This window comes from Diospyros lotus, chromosome 2 (assembly GCF_014633365.1).
Source record: "Diospyros lotus cultivar Yz01 chromosome 2, ASM1463336v1, whole genome shotgun sequence".
Taxonomy (NCBI): domain Eukaryota; kingdom Viridiplantae; phylum Streptophyta; class Magnoliopsida; order Ericales; family Ebenaceae; genus Diospyros; species Diospyros lotus.
Genome location: NC_068339.1, coordinates 8,823,373 through 8,846,409, shown reverse-complemented (window position 1 = coordinate 8,846,409; position 23,037 = coordinate 8,823,373). Strand labels below are relative to the sequence as shown.

Genomic DNA, 23,037 nt, shown 5'->3' with positions numbered 1-23,037 from the left:
TAATATATGTGCTATATTAGGATAATATTGGCACTTGGTGCCATTTTTGCATATATTTTTGAAATATGGAATGATATGAATAATAGAGAAACTTCATGTTTCGAAAAATTATTTATTTATATAAATTATTTAATTGAAAATAGTTCAAATAAATCCAACGAATAACTAATTATATTCATATTATATACAAAAAAAAAGTAACTAATTATATTTAGTGTGAAAAGAATACGAACTAAGTGAGATTAAACTGAGTTAATTATATTTAGTGTGTTATATTTTACCTAGTCATAATATTAATAATCCCATAAAGTATCTATTTTAAATATGGGGGTTTTATTTTTTTATGGTGAATTTCAATAATAAATAAATGTTTCCTTTTAGAAAAATGGTAAATTGACAAAAGTTACAAGTATGGTGTTAGAATTTATAAAGTCTAATTTTTGATGACTCAAGTATAATTTATATTCAATTTTGTACATAAAAAGTGACGCCTTATAATATGATCTAAGGATGATTAACCATTACATTAAAAATAATAATTAACATTATCCTTAAATTAATTAAGTACCAATAGTATACTTGTAAGCACCCCCGCTCGGATATCCCAGCCGTCCGGACTATCCGAACGAGAGCGCCTACGGGAGGAGAAAAATAAAGAAACACGAGACAAAAACCACCCCGGCATGCATACTCAAAGATGAGAGCAACGGAAGCGAAGAAAAACACATGCATGCACTACGGGTACCCCGCTAACACAGCGGTCACAAGATAAATAAACAAACACAAACTCCTGTGCCGAAATACACAAGACTCGAGAAAACACCTGGCATAGTAGAAAATAATAGAGTAGACCCTACACAATCATCAGAGTTGACAGGGATTGACGAGACTGCCTGTACACCACACCGACTCTGCCGTTAAAGCTGACTCCCTTGCTATGGCCCACGCCGCAACTACCTGGAATGATGGAAAGCAATGTGAGTCGAGAGACTCAGCAAGCATAAGGAAAAGAAAGGCTGTAGGCTGAGTATAACCAAAAAACTCTTCCCAAAATAAACCCCCAGGTACACACAAGCCATGAGACGCTACAACACAACAGCTCAATAGCATAACAAAATAAAAGCACATACCGGTCCTTGGGGCCCACATAAGACACTTGGCACCCAAGTCCCATACCAACCTGCCGCTGCCCTGAAAGGCAACAAATGTCTCCACAAACCTGCGCGCGCTGTCCCAGGCCGGTACTCCCGTCACCTGTATCCGTCGGTACTCCCGACAACCGAGCCAAAGGCTCCCTCGGAACGGTACTCCCGTCCGAGAACTAAATACTACCAGTATCCATGCAATGCACATAGAAATGCAATGGCGTAGTGAGCATCAACGTGATACAAGGCGCCCATACATCCAGGCATCAGGCCATGCTCCGCCCACATAGTAAACCACACGCCATGCATATGCTCGCGGTGGATGCAACCTAACCAAACTAGAATGTCCGTGTCCAAGCATTCTTAATAAATGGATATCCCAATATGCATCCCGTACCCCATGTGCATATCAAATCATGAACAGTAATACAATGTATCTAATCATGCAGTAAATCACATACCGGCAGAGCTAGTCAGCAATGCCCGGCACCGGTCAACGGCCAGTGACTAAGGGTGTCCACCCGACGGTCCACATCAGGGCCGTACCATAGTCTACCCCAACGTCACCAACAATCGACCCCTGCCCCACTGCTCGATAGCTCTAACCGAACCATAAATAAATCTGAGAAAAACTGTAAGTAAACCCAATAAAATCGTAAATAAACCCTCACGTCTAGGAACCTAGTCCCCAAACTGGTTCAGCATCATTCCGAAAGGAATGAGGGCGGTACAAACCCCCGTAGGCTCACAACAGATAAAATTATAGAAGTCTCGAATTTAATTTAAATTAGAACAAATGAATAATAATTTAACAAATAATGTTAGGAGCCAAATTAAAGTAAGGGAGAGAATAAAGTATAGGAAATCACGGGGTGTTTCACGGGAATTAAAGATCAGGAAGAGAGGGTTAAGCTTGCCTTTACACGGCCGTTCCTTGCTTTTCTTACGCACCCGCTGCGAAGTAAAACGTTCGCTGACAATAAATAAAATAACAGCTTTAATTAAATAAATCTACCGTGTAATATAATTAATTTAGCCGTCTAAAATCTCACGTAAGTGCACCACAATTAATATCTCAACGAGTCTCATATTTATTTTAAATTAAATCACGCTAATAAGGCCAGCTTAATAAATTAAATTTAAATCAAACGACTCCAAATTCCATAATTAATAAACGAGCCGAAATAGACGAAGGGAGGGTATAAAATACGAGAAATCACAGGGTTTCTCACGGGAATTAAAGAACACGAGGAAAGGATTAGGATCTTGCCTGAAATCGGCTGATTCCGACCTCTCTCAAGCTCCCGAGGCAAATTAAATCATTTCCTAACAAATAACACAACCGGGACTCAAATTAATTAATTTTAATTGCGTAAAATTTATAATTTAAACACGTAATGCTTCTACTAATTTTTACCCACGTACCTGATCACTTCCCATGCCGAAAAATTCCAAAATTATTTTATTTTCCTTTATTTTCTTCCTTTTCTTTCCTCTTCTTTCTTCTTCTTCTCCTTCTTCTTCTTTTCTTCTTCCTCCCTGCATCTCCCGCGCCTGCAACTCCATTTCTTCTTCTCCTTTCCTTTCATTCTTCTTCTTTTCTTCTTCATTTTCCTCTTCTTCCTTTCTTCTTCTTCTTCTTCTTCCCCGTGCTGCTGCCTCCTTCTTCTCCTCCCACGCATCCGGCCACCTGCAACCACGCATGGCTGCGGCCGGCCTTCACTGTCCGGCCCTCCGCTGGTCGCCGGGCCTGCCTCCGGCCATCACCGCGCGCCACCGCGCCGCCCCGACTGTCGCTACTTCACGTCGCCATGGTCGCGACTTCTTCAAGCCGCGGCTGCTCCTCGTCGGCCATGGCAGTGGCTGCCATGGCCGATTGGCCATCCCTCTCTCTCGATCTCTCTTCCTCACTCTCTCGGTCTCGATCTCACCCCCTCAATCTCTCTCGGTCTCGATCTCTCCCCCTCAATCTCTCTCTCGCATCTGCTCTCTCTCCTTTGCAACCTCTCGTGAGCTCTCTCTCTGCTCGCTCCCTCTGTCTCTCACTCTCTGTGTTTAGATTTTTTGGAGAAGGTCACTGTGTCAATCTTGGCCTCCAAGCCATTCACGCGCACCACAGCCACAAATTAAACTTATTAATTAATTAATTTAAGTTAATTTCTTAACTCATTATTATTATTTTGATTATATTATCAATATGTATTAATTAATTAATTCAAATTAAGTTAACATAATTTACACATTTTTTATTATTAGCAGTATTATTTTTACCACTCTTTGATTACCTTAAATCCTCAAATGCCGAAATTTAATAATTAATCAAAATTTAATAATTAATATCATTACCGAAATTTCGGGATATTACAATACTAAATATATTATTGAATAAATAAATATTTTATAAAGATAATATAAAATTTTAATTCAAAAAGCATATTGAATGAATAAATGTTACATTCTCATGTATACTACACAGAGAAATGTACATTCTGATCATATTTAATTTATTGTTATTTTTAGTTCAAAAAATTATTACAAAATCGATATTTCTATTCTAAATACTAACTAGAGAGAAAGAAAAAAGCATATGTATTTACGTTAATTAGAAACAAGTGCACTTGAAGTGTTACTAAACTATAGCAAAGAAAAAAAAACTAGTAATTTAAATTTTGAAGCAAATAATTAATTAATTATGACAAAACTCAAAGTATATTAACTGAAATAACAAAAATGACACCTCTTAATGTCAGCTACAGTTATCGTAATACACTAGAAGCAATAGTTCATTTAGTGTATTATCATTTAAATTATAAATTTTTACATATTTAGTTTATATTTATATATATTTAATTTTATATTTTATGTGTATGAAATATATTTATGTATATATTTAGTATTTAAATAAATACTCATGTAGACTTTAATTTAAATAAATATATTTAAATAAACTTATCTTATATTTTTAAATTTCACATACCTCGACCATATGAATTTAAGTTACTTATTATTTAGGATAAATTCAAAAGCAAATTCTCCTCAAAGAACTTTAAAAAAATGATTAATTAAACACAAATTAAAATTAATTATTAAGCAAATCATCTAACATTTTGTAGTGTTAATCGTGTGATATATGAAGATTTTAAAATTTGATGTATTTTTTTTGGTTTTATCATCATTGTAATAAGAATATTTTATATAATATTTTTAATTTAAGAATAGTATTTATATATTCTCTAAATACTATTTAATTCAATTTTACTATGTTTTTCACATTAAACAAAATATAATTCATACACTAATTTTTTTTAAATGCAAAAATTCCCCCTTCTCTCTCTCCTCACCCTTTTTTTTTTTCATTTTGTATACATTTAATAAATATTACCAATAGTCAATTATTATACATTTAATATATATTTAAGATAATTTTTTCATTTTTTGTTTACATTTATATATATTTAATTTTATATTTTATGCACATGAAATATATTTATTTATATATTTAGAATTAAAATAAATATATTTAGACTTTAATTTTAATAAATATATTTAATTTTGGGCTATATTAAATTTCAATATTTATAAAAAAAATATAAATTAATTTTTTCAATTCATCTAAAGTTTGAGACAAAAATTTATCCGTCTCAAAATCTATCTATAACATGAGATAGATAATTTTCGTCTCAAATTTAAAACAAATATTTTTTGTCTTAAAATTCATTACAAATTTTAGGTGAAAAATTTTTTAACTTACAATTCATTTCAAATTTGAGACGAAAATTTTTTTGTCTCAAAATCTATTTGAGACGAATATTTTTCTATTTCCAAATTTGTCTTAAATTTTAGACGGAAATTTTTTTACCTTATTTATTTTTTTTTTTTCATCTCAAAATTTATCTCAAATGCCGACAGTAGTGGATGCTGGGATATGGTGAAGGGAGATTGTTTGTGTATTCAGTAGTTGTTGGCTATTGATTTTGTAGTTTCTGTCTGTAGTTGTCAGCTATATATTGATATTTGAGATGTTGGGATACTGTAACGGCAGCAGCTTTATGTCCTCAGCAAATGATAACTACAACAGATGGCAACGATAGATCAAAACTGAGCTCTGATACAAATTAGTGTAGGACCAAAAAAGATGAAAAAGAGAGAGAACGGTAAGAAAAGCATGAGGGAAGGATATATGCCAGAAGCAGCAGCAGCAGAAGAAACTGAGAAGAGTTGCAAATGAGAGACATGCAGCAGTTGAGAGAGAGAGAGAAAAAAAAGAAACAGGGAAGAATTAGAGAGGGGGAATACCAATAAAAATGAATCCATGTTTGGTATTCAATAATCAAAATCTGAATAATCACCACACTTGGGAGGTATTTATACACATAGATAACCCTACCAAATCAAAATCTGGCGCCTGGTGGGAGGAAGGAGATGGCGACGGACGCAGACCCAGGCCAGTGAGAAAGAGAGAGGGAAATTCACTTTTTATTTTAGGATTCTCACTGATTTATGCTCATTGATATAAAACCTATTTTATTTGTGAAGATTGAAATATGATTATTTTAACATTTTCAATACGATTTTCTTAACGTATTTGTGATAATAGCTCAAGTGTTAAATTAAAAACATAATCTGACAATAATTTTTATCTTTTTTTTAAGAAAAAATAATGAGTATATGCATTGTGTCACTCTAAAAAATGTTATAACATTAGCATATGCATTAACCATATCACAAAGAACTAAATTAATATTGTGACAATCATATAGTGGATAAAATGCTCTAAAATTTATATCTAATAATTTGTTTTGGCACATCTTATTATTTACCTTTCATACTAGTTATCATATCTTTGTCCTCTCACATTATTTATATCAAGTTCAAGATTCTTTATTTTACTTATGAGTATATTAAAAAAGTCTTCACCAAATATATCATCCATTTTTAAAAAATCTATAAACTACTTTTCTATTTGTGTCGAACTTGTTGAAATATCTATACATCTTAATATAAAAAATATTTGTTCTTGATAACTTGCATTTAGGGTACAATTAAGTATAATTGAAAAATATTTCGATTTCTTGATTTTTTTTTAATAATGGTATGTCTTATTTATAATATTAAAATATTTATCAACTCATTTTATATGATATGACCAATATAATACATATGAATTTCTTTATTTTAAATACATCTAAGGTGTTATTGTATTATTAGATCAAACTGAGCAATCATTTCAATTAAATTCAAAAAAAAATTATTATTATCTTGATAAATTTTCTCATTTGTACCACGAATTGTCAAATTATTTTTTAAATAATTTTTTACAATAACAATAATTCTTATTAGTAGATTATTTCAACACTCTTTTTCTTAATTTATTTTCACTTGTAAATGTTTATCAATTTTTTTATTTTTAAATAATCTAATCTCAACATCAATTCAAATGTTAGCATGATCATTATTTGTTTTGTGTCTTTTAAGTTTGGCATTAAGATTCTTCCAATCTCCACACCATTCTTTTGCTAGTTGAATTGTATTTGATATCAAACTAAATAATTTACAAAAATAACAAAATACTTTATCTCATTCTTTTAAATATACTAATAATTTTCTATCATATTTTTTTTTCATTTAGTAATTTTCAAATGTAATGAATTGTATAAAAGTGTCTAGAGTTTTTATTTCTTGAAAACTCTAAAACTTGTATAAGTAGACATTTTTAACTAATAAATCAATTAGACTTGAGTTTAAAAGTGCAAGGAACTGTAGCACCTAATTATGCTATTTTAATTGTACTTTCGGTAAAGTTGTAATAAAATCTTATATTATTACCTACATAAAAATAATCAAAATATCATCTAAGGCACTAATTACATTTTAATTTATACATGATCATCCAATATGAAAATAAACATAATTTGATTGAATTATTTTATAACAAATAAAATTTTAGTGTGTAAAGTAATAAAATTTTAATAAAGGACAGAGAGCACGTTGAGCAAAAGAAAAGCATAAGAGAAAAAAAATAGGGGAAGAGAAAAGAGAAGTGAATGAATAAAACTAATGAGGAAAAGGCCTGAAAATATAAGAATTAAATAAATAAAAAATGTGAAAATTTCATAGCCAAGTCTGATGTTTTATCTTTGATATGGTTTTGATGATGAAAAATAATTATATTTTAGTGATAAAATTATTTTGTTATTAGTTCTTATCTCGATACTCTTAATTACTTTTATATGTTTTATTAAATACCAAATATAAAAATTAATTTCATTATGCAATATAATGTCAAAAATCTTATAATTTTTTTTTATGACATTTGGAATATTATGTTTTATTTGGTTAAAATGTGTAAAAAATTATTTAAAAATATTTTTACTGTTGCTACAGTAATCCGACCATTTTGCTACATTGATTCTAACTGTTTGCTACAGTAACGATTATAAATGGCTAGTTATTTTTAAAAATTTTCATAAAACTCTATAAATAGAGGGATGGATGTTCATTCAAGTAGTTAAAGAAAAATTATTATAAGTTTTTAAGTGCTCAATTTTTTTATATTCTCATTTGTTCTTCATTTTTCTCTCAAAAAGATTTGATTATCATTTATATCATTTTGTTCAATTCTTGTATTTATTTTGAGAAATCTTGTAATTAAGAGTGTCTAGTCTTAAATTTTCTATCTTTTATATAATTCTCTATTTTCCTATTTTGTATAGGTAGAAGGCTTACATTGTTTGTAAAAAGTTTATATTTCCTATCTTGTGAGCTAGAATGCTCTACTTGTAAAGTAGGATATTGTAATTCCTAAAAAGGTTGCTAGAAGACCTATCGGGTATGATAGGAGATTTAGTGAATTGTTTCAAATTCTTAATAAAGAGCTAAGTGAGTTGATGTAAGCCACTTGGTTGAACCACTATAAATTGTTGTGTCCCTTTTGCATTTATTTTGATTGCATTTCATTGTTTTTATATTTTATTTTCAAAATCTCCAAAAAAGTTTTAAATTTATCAAACTCCTAATTCAACCATCTCTTAGATTGTGGTGCCATTACTGTATATTTCTAATAAGGTCATACAAATTAAAAAATTATTAATTTATTTTTATTTTTTTCTTTAATGCCCATAATCCAGATCAATGCAGATTCTCCATACGAAATTTTTGTATTCAAATAATCGTTTTATCAAATTGTCCTTCTAAAATAACACCATTTCTTGTTTTTTTTAATTGTATTACTAATTTATATATCAATATTCATTTTCTAATATTGAAACATGATCCGTGAACTTAGGGAGTTAAGGTCTCATCGTCTAAATAATATTTTATTATTTATTATTTAATATTATAAAATAATCCATAAATTTTGAGAGTTGAGAAACATACTTGTTTAAATAGAATAATAAAATAAATAGAGCATGAATTAAAAAATATCATGAAATATAATTTCAAAAGAAAGCAAGCGTTATTTTTTTGGGACCCCTTTTTTTGGGGGCCTAGGCATAGGCCACTACCTGCCTTTATTAAAAACTCAAACCATCTTAATTATATTCATACATCTTTTTGTAATTAGAATCACTTTAACGATAACTTCTTTTTTAATCTTATTATTTTATGTATAATAATCATTTTATAAAAACTAACCAACTAAACAATGAAATTTAAAAGAAAAAAATAGAACGATGTTAGTCAAAATAACTAAAATAAATTGAAATAATCGTATTACAAAACAATTCAAGCAAATTGTGTTCAAAATAAAAATAAAAATTGAAAAGAATTGTGCATTCCGTAACTTAGGGCAACAAAACTTTTAACATGATAGAAATGAAATCATGATATATTTTTTGTGAATAATCTAAAATTTATAATGTTTTTGTAAAAAAGTAAAATATATATATATTTGATTATTTGGTTAAAAATAAAAATATTAATATTTCAATTGAACATAAAAAATTGATATTTTCATTCTAAAATTGAACTAAATTGAATTTAATAAAAAATATAATCAAATTAACTGAAATGCTTATCTATCTCATAATTTAGGCCGAAGTGATTAAACGGAGCTTGTAAATTTTTATTAAAATTTTGAGACATTTTAAAAAAATTAGGTTACGTTGTATTCCAGTTTTGAGTTTTAAATTTATTTTAAGTTTTTTATTTTGACATTTTATTTTCAAAAAATAGAAAATGGGTTATGTTTATCAATTTAAAAAATTATTTCTCAAAATAGAAAATTAAAAAACGTGTTCTGTTCATGGTTGTTAAACTCCCGATTTTATTGGTACGATTTTACGATTTTTTGCACCAAAAATCCTTACGATTTTACAATTTTGAAGTTGAATCGCACTCAATTTTATGATTTTACATGTCGAAGACCCTCTTAGGATTTTAACAACCTTGGTTCTGTTTGAAATTTTAAAAATAATTTGTTAATGAAATTTTATTCAATAAATTTGATTATTCCATAAATTAGAACTATTTAATGCTAATATATTATTGAGAAATATATTCATTTTAAAATTGGTGAATCTTGTAACATTTTTTCTCATTACAAAAATAAAATACAAATAAATAAATAAATAAATTACCTCTTATTTTTTGTGTTTTGGTTGTTTTTAGCCAAAACAACCAAAATTTTGTTATTTTGAGTTTTCTTTACTATTTTTTTTATTTTTTAAAATAATAAAGTAAATACGTTTTCACTATTTTAAAAAATTGAAAACTAAAAATGAGTTGAAAACAGTAAAAAGAACGTGCCCTTAATTTCCATATTTTTTGTTTAAGAGATTGTAATTGGTAAATTATCCGGAAAACATTCCATTTAAGTTGCTATAAATTATAATTTAAGCTAAGCAAGGTGTTATGCATAAGAATATTGAAAGGAGAAGAACAGTGCAAGTGCCATGTGGCAGCCTAGGTGACCAAAGGAGGCCACCCAGGGGCGCGGGCGCGCCCAATGCGGCTCTCTGCGCGTGCGGAGCCCTACGCTCAAGCGGCCGAACAACACGTGGCTGCTTGGCAGGGGCCGCGCCCCTGGCTCACAGGGGCCACCCCCGAGTGAAGGTCACTTGGGAGTATCCCCCGGGGGGGCTCAGCTGCGCGCGTGAAAGGTCGCGCGTGCGCGCCCCTGCACAAGGGCGGCAGCGCGCACACCCCTACACGCGGCCCTCCCCCCCGAGTAAGGGTCACTCAGGGGAGCTGCACCTTAGCGCGCGCGCCCTCGCGCACATGGCCCCTTCGCACCCGACCCCGTGCACCCGTGCGCACGACCCCTCGTGCTCTCCTTGCCCGTGCTTGTACGTACCCCCGAGTGAGGGTCACCCAGGGTGCCGCACTGACATCCACGTGCCCCTAATCTTGCGCCGACGCCTCCGAAATAATCGGCCTAAACCAACTCCCACGAGACTCGATCAAAGCCTCTCCGAGATTCTTACAGCAAAGCTTGGGGCACGCGACACATGAATGCCCTTCCTGTCGCTATAAATAGGAGGTCACTTTCCCTCATTGGTATGCAATCTCTCGCTCTCATATTTACATTTTTACTCTCAAGTACTCTACTCTTACGGTGATCTAATTTAAGCATCGGAGGGTTCACGCGGGGACCTCCGCCCGCGTCCTTAACCGATTCTTTTTCTCAACAGGTCACCCATCATTCTCAACTTGACAGAAAGGGCTCACCCATCAGCGTCTTCACCCCGGAAGACTCATCTATCGCTCAGACACACCACGAGAGGGTCACCCATCGCTCGAATCGTTCATCAGATGGTCATCCATCTGCAGTTTCCCTTTTTATAAATTTATTGTTGTTATCGGGCAACAACACAAAGAAATAGTCTGAACGATGTCGTTTAGGGCCTGATAAATATCCTAGTAGTGGTTAGGTATCCGAAAAGAGGGACGAACATATCTTCAAGGGAAATTTGCAAAAATAGGACTCTCGGTAGGAAACTTTGCAAAAATAAAACACTTTAAAAATATTTGTAAAAATAGGACTTTTGAATGTATATTGGACAAAAATACCTTTACTTTTAAGTTAACTCTTTCGTGTTCTTTCTTCTTCTTTTTCAATAGATCTTTGATTGCGGTCGTGGCATGGCATCGCTGATTGCGGTCATGACTGATATTCCACTGCAACTGTTTTAGTTTCTTGTCGTGATTATGACAGATATCTTTAACAGATAAGTGTTAAAGATATATGTTACAGATATTCTTAACAGATATCTGTTACAGATATCCGTAACAGATATTTGTTAAATTTAAGGATATCCATAACAGATATTTGTTAAAGTTAAGGATATCCGTAACGGATATTTTTAATGATATCGGTTATTGATAAATATCGGTTTAACGATATCGGCTATTGATAGATATTGGTTTAACGATATCGGTTATTGATAATAAATAAGACAATATGAAGGGTTTATATATAAGAATATTTTGATAAATTTTTAATGCATAACTGGACTTAACTACTAATACAAAATAAAATATTTTGATAATATTTTGATATTTTAATATATATCTGTTACGGATAACCTTAACAAATATCTTTAATAGTTATATGTTAAAGATATCTGTCATGGCCATGACAAGAAATTGAAACGGCTATAGTGAAATATCGGTCACGATCGCAATCAGTGATGCCATAGCCTCGCTGCAATCGTTTTTCTCATTTTCTTGTATATGGCTGACATCTATCTTTTAGCCTTTCTTATTAACATAAATACACACAGTATATGTATAATACATATATACACAATGGAGAGAGACCCACATATCTTGAATCCAATAATTGAACATGAATAATATATATACATATATTTAGATTACAAGTAAAAGAAAAAAAATGATAGGTAGATATATATATATATACCTTATATATATAGAGTAATAAAGAGAGAATGAAAGACATGTTAAAAAAGAAGAAGAAAGAATGCGGAAAGAGATAACTGAAAAGTGAGGATATTTTTATTTAATACATATTTAAAAGTATTTTTATTTAATACACATTCAAAATCTTAGGGCCTGTTCTCTTTTCCGTTTTCGGGCCGTTTTCTATTTTCAATTTTTGAAAACATTGAAAATACGTTCTCTTTATCATTTTTCAAAACGCGTTTTTAAAAACAACTAAAAATTTTGTTAAGGAAACTCAAAACAACAAAATGTTGTTTTGGGCGTTTTCAGTGAAAATACACTGAAAACACAAAATATTTTGAAAACGCGGAAAACAGCCCCCAACCCTCCCCGCGGGCACACGCAGACCCACTTCCCCCCCCTCTCTCTCTCTCTCCCTCTCCCCCCATCTTCTCTCTGTTCTCGCTCTCCTCTTCTGGCCATCGACAGCCATAGCCGCCGCCGCCGCCGACCTTCAACTCCACCGCCACCACAACCAGCGCCCCTCAACGCCACTGCGACCAGTACCGCAACCACCATCATCGACCTTCAACCCCATAGCTGCCACCGCGACCAGCACCCCCTCCGCCACCTTCAACCCCACAGCCAACGCCACCGCGACCAGCCCCCCCCCCCCGCCATCGCGACCAGCCCCCCATCGCCACCGCGACAGTATCGCGACCAGCGCCCTTCACTGCCATAGCCACCGCGACCACCCGCCGCCCCCCCCCCCCCAGAAAACCCTAGAACGAAGAAGATGAGATGAGTTGCGGCTGATTTGATTTTTTGTTTTGTTATTTAATTTTTTTTTATTTTATTTATTTATTAAACTGAATATGTGATATATTTTATTTGTATTAATTTTTTTAAATGATATTTATAAGGTTGTTGATTTTTTTTTATTTGAATTTTATTTTATAGTTTAAAATTTTGAATCAAATTTATAATTTATTAAATAAAATATCATAATAACAAAAAAAAAATCGTTTTTAAAATTTCAAAGTAAACGCGTTTTCTAGTTTTCTGTTTTGAGAAATAATTTTTCAGAATGACAAAAAGAACGCATTTTTAAAAATTTCAAAACAGACACTCAAAACACAAAACTCAAAATGAATTCAAAACTCAAAACACAAAACTCAAACACAAAGAGAACACCACCTTACTTTTGCAAAAATTTTTAAAGTGTCCTATTTTTGCAAAGTTTGCTACCGGGAGTCCTATTTTTACAAATTTCCCTATCTTCAGTCTGAAAACTTAGGGAAAACTTAGGGAGAAACAGAAGAAAAAGAGAAGCAAGCAAGCAATTCACGGCGATTTCTGAAACGCCGAATTGGTGAACGCTCGTTGAAATCAACAATGTCATAATCCAGGTTTTGTGTCAACGCTCTTTCAAGTTCCAAGTTCTGTGTCTCTGTTATATAACTAGAAGCAAACGGAAGGAAGAGCAGTCCGTGTCTGTGAGTAACCTATACTATGTATTGCAACTTGCCGAAGAGCCAAGCGCTTCCCTTAGCTATTAGGGTTTCTTCATGTCCAACAGAATGCTTTAAGCCTTTCCATTTCGGAAAATCCCAAACATTTGCAGTCGGCTCGCATTCAAAACTGCCAAAGCACCAAGCCGCCACAAGCTTTAGAGGCTTCGCAGTCGGTTGCTGTCATAAAACCCTAGAACGATTCCATTTCCCGAGACCGGTTAATTTGAGAGTTGACGTTATAGCAAAATCCAGAAATTTTTCAAGTGGGCTTCATCTAAAAAATGGTTTCAAGAATTACTCAATTATTAGAGTTGGGAGTTTCTCGAGTCCGAAAGCTCGGAAAGTTGTTGACGATAGTGGTACTGTTGTCAAGAGTGGGAAAACTCTGCCCTGGTTAGCATCTCGGCACGCTAAGGAAGCTAAAAGGGTAGAGAAAACCGTAAACCTAAAAACTAGCCGGTCGTCTTGGGAAGATTCGGCGGAGAAGTTCCTAAAATTTGGTACAGCCAGTATGGAAGGCGACGGAAGTTGTTTGGTCAAAAACAGGCGAGATGATTATAGGGGAAAAGAAGCCATGGATGAAGAAGAAGAGGGCGAGGTTGAGGATGTTGATGACCCAAGATGGGATAAGATAAAGAATAAAATTAATAGGGTTGTTGGTGTGAAACCCAGGTCCAATAGACCAGAATTTCAGAAATGGGATAAACAGGAAAGTTGGGGTAGAAAAACATGGAAAGAGGCTACTGAATCTACAGTGCCTAAGATGGTTGGTGAAGGCATCTATGGGGTTGGACCTGTTTTGGCTGCATTGTCAACCGGAAGAAGAGAGTTCTATGCTTTGTATATTCAGGAGGGGCTAGATCTGAGGGGTAATAATAGGAAGAAGAAGGATAAGAGAGGGTTTGAGAGAGTTCTGAGGATGGCTGAAAAGCTTGGGTTAAACAAAAAAGAAATTTCAAAGCATGATCTTAATATGGTAGTTGATAATCGCCCACACCAGGGTCTTGTGCTCGATGCTTCTCCACTTGAAATGGTGGGAATTAAGGAATTAGACCCTATTCCATTGGGGGGAGAGAAGGGTCCACTTTGGGTTGCCTTGGATGAGGTTACAGATCCTCAAAATTTGGGAGCAATTATTAGGTCAGCCTACTTTTTTGGAGCTTCAGGGGTGGTGGTGTGTGCAAAAAATTCAGCACCATTGAGCGGTGTTGTTAGCAAAGCTAGTGCTGGCTCTTTGGAATTAATGGAACTCAGATCTTGCAAGAATATGATGCAGTTCTTGGTCTCATCTGCTGAAAATGGTTGGCGAGTTCTTGGAGGCTCAGTTTGTTCAAGAGCCGTTCCTTTGAATCAGGTTGAGCCTGGTGCACCCACCATTCTTGTATTGGGTAGTGAGGGCACTGGTTTGAGGCCTTTGGTAGAGAGATCATGTACTCAGTTGGTTAGGATCCCCGGCAACATTCCTGTGGATGTAAGTGCAGGAGATGAAGATGATGAAATTGTAGGAACTGACCGCAGGTGCTCAGGTGAAGAGTTCAGGTCCTTCTTGGCCGTGGAGAGCCTGAATGTCAGTGTTGCAGCAGGTGTGCTTCTCCACCACTTGATTGGAAGCACCTATAATAATGATGAACCAGGAGATAGTAAAAGTGATCTTCTTGAATGAAAATTCATGGCACTTTCTTTTGGGTTTATGCTTAATTGATTTGTTATTTCTTATAGTTTATGGTTGCCTGTTTACTTTTTCCAATATATAATCAGACTGCACTTCTATGTGTACACCTGCTGGGATTTATCAAAGTTATTGGACCCGTTTCTAATTCTTGTTCCTCCACTTAATTGGACATAAGCAACCTTCTTTGGTCATAAGCAGAGTCTGCACTTTCACGAAATTCCATGAGCTTTAATATTTATTTTATCTTTTGGAGTTTGAGTTCTACATTGTCGGCAATCAGTTTAGATTGTTGTTGTATGATTATCAACCTATTTCTTGTTGGATTTAGCTTTGAATATGGTCTGATGGGGAAATTTCTACTTGATTTCAAATTGTAATGAGGAATATAACCTATTTTGGCCACCAAAAGAGCTGGTGTTCTCATGCTTTGATGCCTGAACTTTTAGCATTGTATTGAGCAATAAAAGGCCTCAGACAGAGAAACTCAAACGTAATTTGAAAATAGGGATACACTTGCAGATCTTGCAGCCATTGAGCCGTAATTGGTTCCTGAAGAATTTCCTAGTAGCAAATGTCATGCACCAAGGATTGAGCTAGGGTTTAGAAAGGAAATTGAGAAGAATCCAAGGGAGAGAGAACATAATGGAGGGAGAAACAAAATAGAAAGAGAGAGAGAACATAGAAAATTGAGGGAGAACAAAAGAGATCGAGAGAGAGAAATGTAGAGAGAGATGATTGAATTCAGATTATCATTCCCATTACATTCTCTAACTAATCTAACCTATTTATAGACTGTCTAGCCTTTCAATTATTAGAACAGCTGAAAGGTACAAACAAGGAAAGCATCAAAGTACAACAACCAACTAATACATGTAATATACTATGACTAATATACTCTTGGAGTCATGACAATCTCCCCTCCTTGAGAGGTTTCTTGTCCCCAGGAAACTACAACAACTGTGCTGTTGTTTCTTCATCCAATTCTCGTCTTCACTATCTAGTTCACCCTTTGCCTTTTCTTGTTTTTTTCTCTTTTCTTTGGCCTCTTTTTCTTTCTTCTTCTTAGCTTTATCTTATGGATGAAAGAGGAAACATTATCTCTTTGTTCAGCAAGTATTTGAAGCTCTCTTGAAGTACCTGCATTACTTACCTCTGGTAAAACCAGCACCAAATCCTCTGCATCAACAGCTGCCAAGATATCTCCAACAATATCATCTCCAATGATTTCCTTGGCGGCTCCTATAAGATCAACAAAGTCTTTTGCCAGACATTGACACTTTTTAACTTCTTTTTCCGCTGTCTCTCTGGCTCTATTCTGTAAATCCTCAAATACTAGCTTTGCATTGTCATCAAGTATTGGAGGAATACCTATTTCTTCAAGGAAAGTTGATGTGATCGTATCTTGTCCCAAATTCACAACATCTTTTACTTCTATCTTCAACAGACATCTCCTCAACTGGTGTCACGTTGATTTTCCTGGCAACTGCTATTCCTTCCTTGGTATCCGGTATTACCTGGTCCAATTCAGCTGATTCATTAGCTTTTTGCATACTGAAGGTATTACAGCTTCTGCTGGAATCGGTTCTGCTGCTGTGGATCTTGAAAGAAGTTCCACTGGTAGGCTGATCTGGAATTTTTTTTGACATCAGAATTAGTAAGTCGTCCAGCTTGTGGTTGAGGTTCGCAAGTGTTTTGTGTTCTTCCTGGATTCCTTTTCTTGTTGCAGTGCTTGCTTCCTTGATTCCTTTTATTGTTGCAGCACTTTCTGCTCGATATCAACTCGCCTCCACCTGAATCTGTCCTAAGCCTATTTCCAGATTGTCCAGCCTGGTTTCCAATTGTTTCATCTGATTTTCTCCTTCCATCTCCACTGCTTGCCTCATTCAGACAGTCACCTAAGATCAGAATCAGCCTCCTGAATCAATCGTTTCTGTCTCAGTTAGCTTGCCAGAAATTGCTTGGCTCTGCTTCAATTAACAGCCAAGAAACAGCCTATAAGTTCGCCTGGATCTGCTTCAAAAGTTGCTTCTAGGAGTCGCCTAGATGTGAATTACAGCTAACCTAATCCGCCTCCTGTTACAGCCTGCTGGAATCGCCTAGATTTCAGAATCAATCTCTAGAATGGAATGACCGCCTCCTAAAATTGATAGACTCTGATCTGCCTGACCTCCTAAATTTGATCGACTCTGTTCTGCCTTCAAAGTTGCTTGACTTCTGTCACTGAACCGCCTTTAATCAGTTGCTACGAATTGCTGGATCACAGCCAAGAATCAACTGGCTCTGATACCAAATGACACGCACCTAGGGTTGAGTTAGGGTTTAGAAAGGAAATTGAGAAGAATCCGAGGGAGAGAGAACATAATGGAGGGAGAAACAGAACAGAAAGAGGGAGAGAACAGAGAAAATTGAGGGAGAACAAAAGAGATCGAGAGAGAAATGTAGAGAGAGATGACTGAATTCAGATTATCATTCCCAATACATTCTCTAATTAATCTAACCTATTTATAGAATGTCTAGCCTTTCAATTATTAGAACAACTGAAAGGTATAAACAGGGAAAGCAGCAAAGTACAACTAACTAATACATATAATATACTATGACTAATATACCCTTGGGTCATGACAGCAAACAGAACTCTAAAACTGGCTATCTTCAGTAGATGAGTGTTGCTGTTGCAGTTGTGGTTTTTTTAAGAAAAACTTGAAGTCACACAGTTCTTTGATTATTTTTGTGCTTTTTGATTGATCTTTTATTTTATTTTTCAGTGCTAAAAGAATTTTGGCAAGTCCAGGAATATGTACTCAATTACTTGGAGTTTATCCCTCGAGGTCTAGCTGCTAAAGGAGATATGTACCATTGTCATATTTCATATTGAACCTTAACTTCACTGGACAGTAAAACATTTGTTTCAGATATCTGGAGTTAGCTGTATGAATTTTGTTAATCGACCAACTGGCTATTCCTAGGGATGACAATAGGTTGCCCATTTACACATTTACATACTTAGTTTAACAAATTTTCAAATAAGTCATGCCTATATCTCAATTTTTATACTTATTTTAATTTTAAATGGGTAATTGGAATCGATTGGGCATTTATATACTTGTTTTAACAAATTTTCAAATAAGCCTTAAGCCTATATCTCATTTTCTATACTTCTTTTAATTTTAAATGGGTAATTGGGAACCAATTGGGGGACCCATTGCCATCCCTAGCTATTCCTTGCAAACTTTGTCCTTTATTATAACAATGAAGAAATAAAAATGAGGTAGCGCTCAGGGCATAGGTCTAGTAGTCTGGCAAGTGATATGCCGGATTCGCACTGATGGGTTGTAAGTTCGATTCTCACCTACGATTTACTTCTTTTGTCGAAATCAAGACACGAGTGGTGGGGACCGCGCAAGGACAGTCATACCAAGAAACAAAAAATGAGATATTTGTTCTTAGAACTTGTTTGCAGCCCTGAAGGAAAGATTATGTCATTATTGGATTGTCATTCTGCAGGATAAAGCAATTACTTCAAATACAGTTTCCTTAACTTGCATATAACACAGGTGTGATCCGCACACACCAAACTGCTTCGTGAACTGTGTGGATTGATGTGTTAGCCTGTGTACTATAGTGCCAAAAATAGCATTATCCGGTGTTTATTGACTGGTGGTTCATTCAAGAGCCACCAAAACATTTCCTGGGGTTTGTTCACAAAGCCCAGCAAATGTAAAAGAAAATAAAATATACATCCATTGATCAATTAAAGGGCATTGTTTTAGGTGGAAAACTTGCCCCATTTTTTCCCCTCTTCCATCATCCTGCTAAATCTCTTTTCCCTCCATCTCTGTTCCTTCTCTCTTCATCTCTGTTCCCTTGTTTCCGGATTTCTTTTCATTTTGGTGCACGGGACTATCACTAGTCCAAGCTACTGTCACTCTCGAATATCTGGCCTTCCATAGGCGACTAGTACTATCGTCACTGATCTCAGTCTTCCCATATGTTTGTTGATCACTTTCTTTATTCCTTATAGTTATGTCTTCTTGCCATTCATAAGACTTCTGAATAAACACTTCTATGTAATATTTGTTCTTGTTTGTCATGATTTCATCCAAGTTTTGTGTTCGGCTTCGTACATCAAATCTTCTTTTCTTGCTTCCACAGAAGGACCTGTCTTACTGTAGGTAGAGCAAGAAGAGCAATGAACTGGCCTATCCGCTGCTACTGATTCTAGTTTGCAGGCATCTTGTAATTTAGCTAAATTGATATTAGCATGCCCCTTGGTATCTTAAAACTCTGTTTTAGATTTATGCATATATACCATGCTATAATTTAAAAAATGTTATATATATCTGATTCTAGATACATATTATATATATATATCATGCTATAATTGGTTAAAATTCCAGTGCATGAACGAAGACGGTAATTGATCAACATTTTTTCATTTGTATTGGCTCTGATCTACAACCTACTTCTCTGATGTTCATTTAAGTGTGTGTGTAATATACATATTTGTCTCTAGAAGATCCATGTGGTATTGTTTGAAGGAACAATCCATACTCATTGTTAGAACTAATTCTACAATTTTGCAGGATTCTCTACTGACGAATACAGAGTTGACATAACTCTCTTCATGATATTAGATCTGTTGTAATTTGAAGGTGCATTTTTGGTCAACTTTTCTTCTATAGTTGCTGCTATCCTACTAACTACTTTATATGTTCATAAAAATTTGCTAACCGCTGTTAGATATGTTATGCTTGGAATTTTGCAATTTGAAGTCACTGTAGTTTCTTCATGGATTGGTAGGTCTATTCTATATAACTTCCTATCTCTTCTTTAAATTTTACTACCCGGCACTTACCTGTAAACTCTTGCTCATGTGGTTCTTTTCATGTAAATTGTCTTTTTGGGTTTGATGTCAGATCAACTTAGTTACAGTTTCACCAGGCCCTTCTCTATGGACTCTGATAACAACCCCTGTTGTTTGAGTTTAATCATTTTCTTTCAAAATGGCTAGTATTCTTAAAAGCAATGAAATCTGGTTATCAGTGCAAAACTTTGACAAGGGACATCCCTTTTGGGAGAAAAAAAAAAAAAAGAACATTGATAACAAGCGCATATTCTACAGAGCTATAAAAAATTATTGTTGCTCTGAAACTTTGTTCTCTTAAATTTTCATCATCCTGGTGAATTATCAAATCAATCTTTCAGCCATTTGCTATGAACCTCATTCTTTCTGAGCAGAATAAAGCTCGTAGAGAATAGTTTGTGCTTCTTTGTGTTTTTGAACTTGCTGACTATTTGTCCTGTGAATGACCGATGCCACCACTTGCTTGGAACAAAAATAATGCCATTTAGACTGTATTAATTAAGAAGAAAGAAGTTGGATTTGTGTGGTTGTAAACTTAAATTGGAATAGAAAATAATGCAATTTAGAATGTCTGTTGTCAACTAAAAGGAACTCAGATTAGGGTGCAAGTTGAAATAACTGGATATTTCTATTGCTGTTGCTTTGTGTTTTTCGGTTAATCAGGAAGCTTTGTTTTCATGTGTATAACACTCCCTATCTGGGTGTATTTACATTATAATGATAAATTCCATCCAAGCCTCTTTGGTGTAGGCCATTTTTACACACTGTGATTTACCTTTGGTATTCCGGGTTCTTATTGGTTGTTTTGTTAGGGACATTTTGCAAGAACTTCCCGTCATCTTTTCAGCTTTTCTTGAGATTGTATTTCACATTCTCTTCTGAAAATCGAATTCTATGAACTACCCTATTTTCCTAGCATGCTTTTTGTGAAATTTATCTTTTTGTCATGGCTTATGTCATGACTTATTTAATATTTAGTATATATAATAAGTGTATAATCTATTATTTGAGTGAGGAATAAAATTTCTTCCAACTAGGATTTCTTTCTCTCAAGTTCTCTGATTCAACATGGTATCGTCACCATCTAAACCCTAGTTGCAGCTGCGACAACCTTGCCGCCTTAACGCCAACTCCGCCACATTGCTACCACTGGTCGCAGCCAGCCGTCACAGTTGCAGCCATTGCCTCCAGCTACTGTAGCCACAACCCGTGGTGTCGGTGTTGTTCGCGACCTACTCTGTTGCCGTTGTTGCCTACAGCTTCCTCTGCGCGCTACCTAAATTTGGTCGCCGCCGCTACTATTGCCCAAATCTGGCCGTCGTTGCTCAGATATGCGCTTAGCTCGCCCATATCCAATTGTCACCCGTTGTCTCACTGTTGGTGCTTTCTCAGTGCCTTTCCATCCCCGACGACAATCCTCAGATCTGTTTGTGTTTGAAGCAACTATCATCAACGACAACCCAACTGATTCAGATCTGAACTGTCGCAATCGTTTTTGCTATTGATCTATCTTCATCGACCGCCATCGCTTGTCGTTGTCGGCCAGTCTCTCGCATGCACCTGTTGATCTTCCTTGTTGTCTAGCTCTCGTCAGATCTATCACTATGTCACTTCCATCTTCTTGCCGACGACCGATGAGCCATACAGGCTTTAGATTTGCCATCGACCGGCGTCGTCATTCCATTGCGATCTTAGATCTCGCTGCCTTGCAGTCGATCCGTTGCTATCCACGAGCCTATTGCCGTTGTCGCCTACAACACTCCAGCCTTTAGATTTGCAAGCTGTCGCTACCATCGTCTAGATCTATGAGCCGCCACACCGTCATTGCTTAGATCCGATTGTCGGACCTTGTATCTGGCCGTTGTTCTTCAAATCTGACCATTATTTCTCAGATTTGGTTGTCAATCCCTCAGATCTGACCATCTTCTTCTTAGTGGGCCCAGATTTCACTCCAATGTCTCAAATTTAGTTTTAAATCTCACCATCTGTTTGCGACCTCTCGTTGTCGATCTGTCCCTTCGACGCCACTGTTGGCCTGTTCTTTTCGTTGCTAGGCCACATCTTCTCTATTGATGTCGTATCCTTGTTTGATCAACGACCTCTTTTTAGCGTTGAAGCATCGCCTTCCTTTATTGGTGTGACCTCAGATCTTGCGGCCTTTTCTTTGGATCTGGTGCATCGCATAGATCTCGCATCGTTGATTTGCCATCGTCGCTACCTTTTTTCTCATGGTCGTCTTCTACAACAACTCCCCCACGCGCCCTCGGATAAATTACATTTGTAACAAGTTTGGCCCATATGATATATATGTTCTAGCAGGGCGTGTGCAAATGCTTAGCGACAAATGCAAGAAAACAAACTAATTTTTAGGACTTTTTAAAAAATTATGTAAATAAACAGTAGAAGTAGATTGCTTCTTGCATGATCCAGTAATAACAACCATATATACATATATAAAATATAACCATTCATAATGGAAATGTAAATAAAGAGCATGCCGATTGCTTCTGTTGCGCATCTGACCCGAACTCTTTGGTCTCCTGATTGAGCTCCCACAGTCCCATCGTATACCGGCTCACCATCCTACTTCCTGAAGCAACTCCTCATCTGCTCTAGTACCTAGAGGCTGACCAAGTCACCCCACAAGCTTAGGGAACCAGGTCAGTTCACTCATAGATTGCCCTGAAACCCTTCATTGGAGTCGTGCTAGGATCATCTCAACGAAGGTAAATGAAAGTTGGGGCCATTCCTCCTAAAGAGATCTATAGTGGGATATAACAAAGGGGTTGCAACTTTGTATCTACGGACAATTCTTGTCAGACAATTGTTGAGAATTCGTCGGAAACGCCAACCGTTGTACCAATGACAAACCTTGTTGTACCAACGACAATAAGAGAACAAACTACGACCACCACGAGCCACCTGCAACCACCCACTCCTGGCCACGCAACTCTTGCCGTGCCAGAGATGCTGTTTTTCGGCTATCCGCGTTAATCT

The 23,037-nt window shown here is 35.4% G+C and overlaps 1 protein-coding gene across 1 annotated transcript; it reads left to right on the top strand.

Annotated features, from left to right (window-relative positions):
* The first annotated feature begins 13,294 nt into the window (after nt 1-13,294).
* On the top strand, nt 13,295-15,442 carry LOC127793731 (uncharacterized). The gene has a single exon (XM_052324424.1). It carries the CDS (start codon nt 13,503-13,505, stop codon nt 15,165-15,167), a length of 1,665 nt encoding a protein of 554 aa, XP_052180384.1. The 5' UTR covers nt 13,295-13,502; the 3' UTR covers nt 15,168-15,442.
* Nucleotides 15,443-23,037: the final 7,595 nt, after the last annotated feature.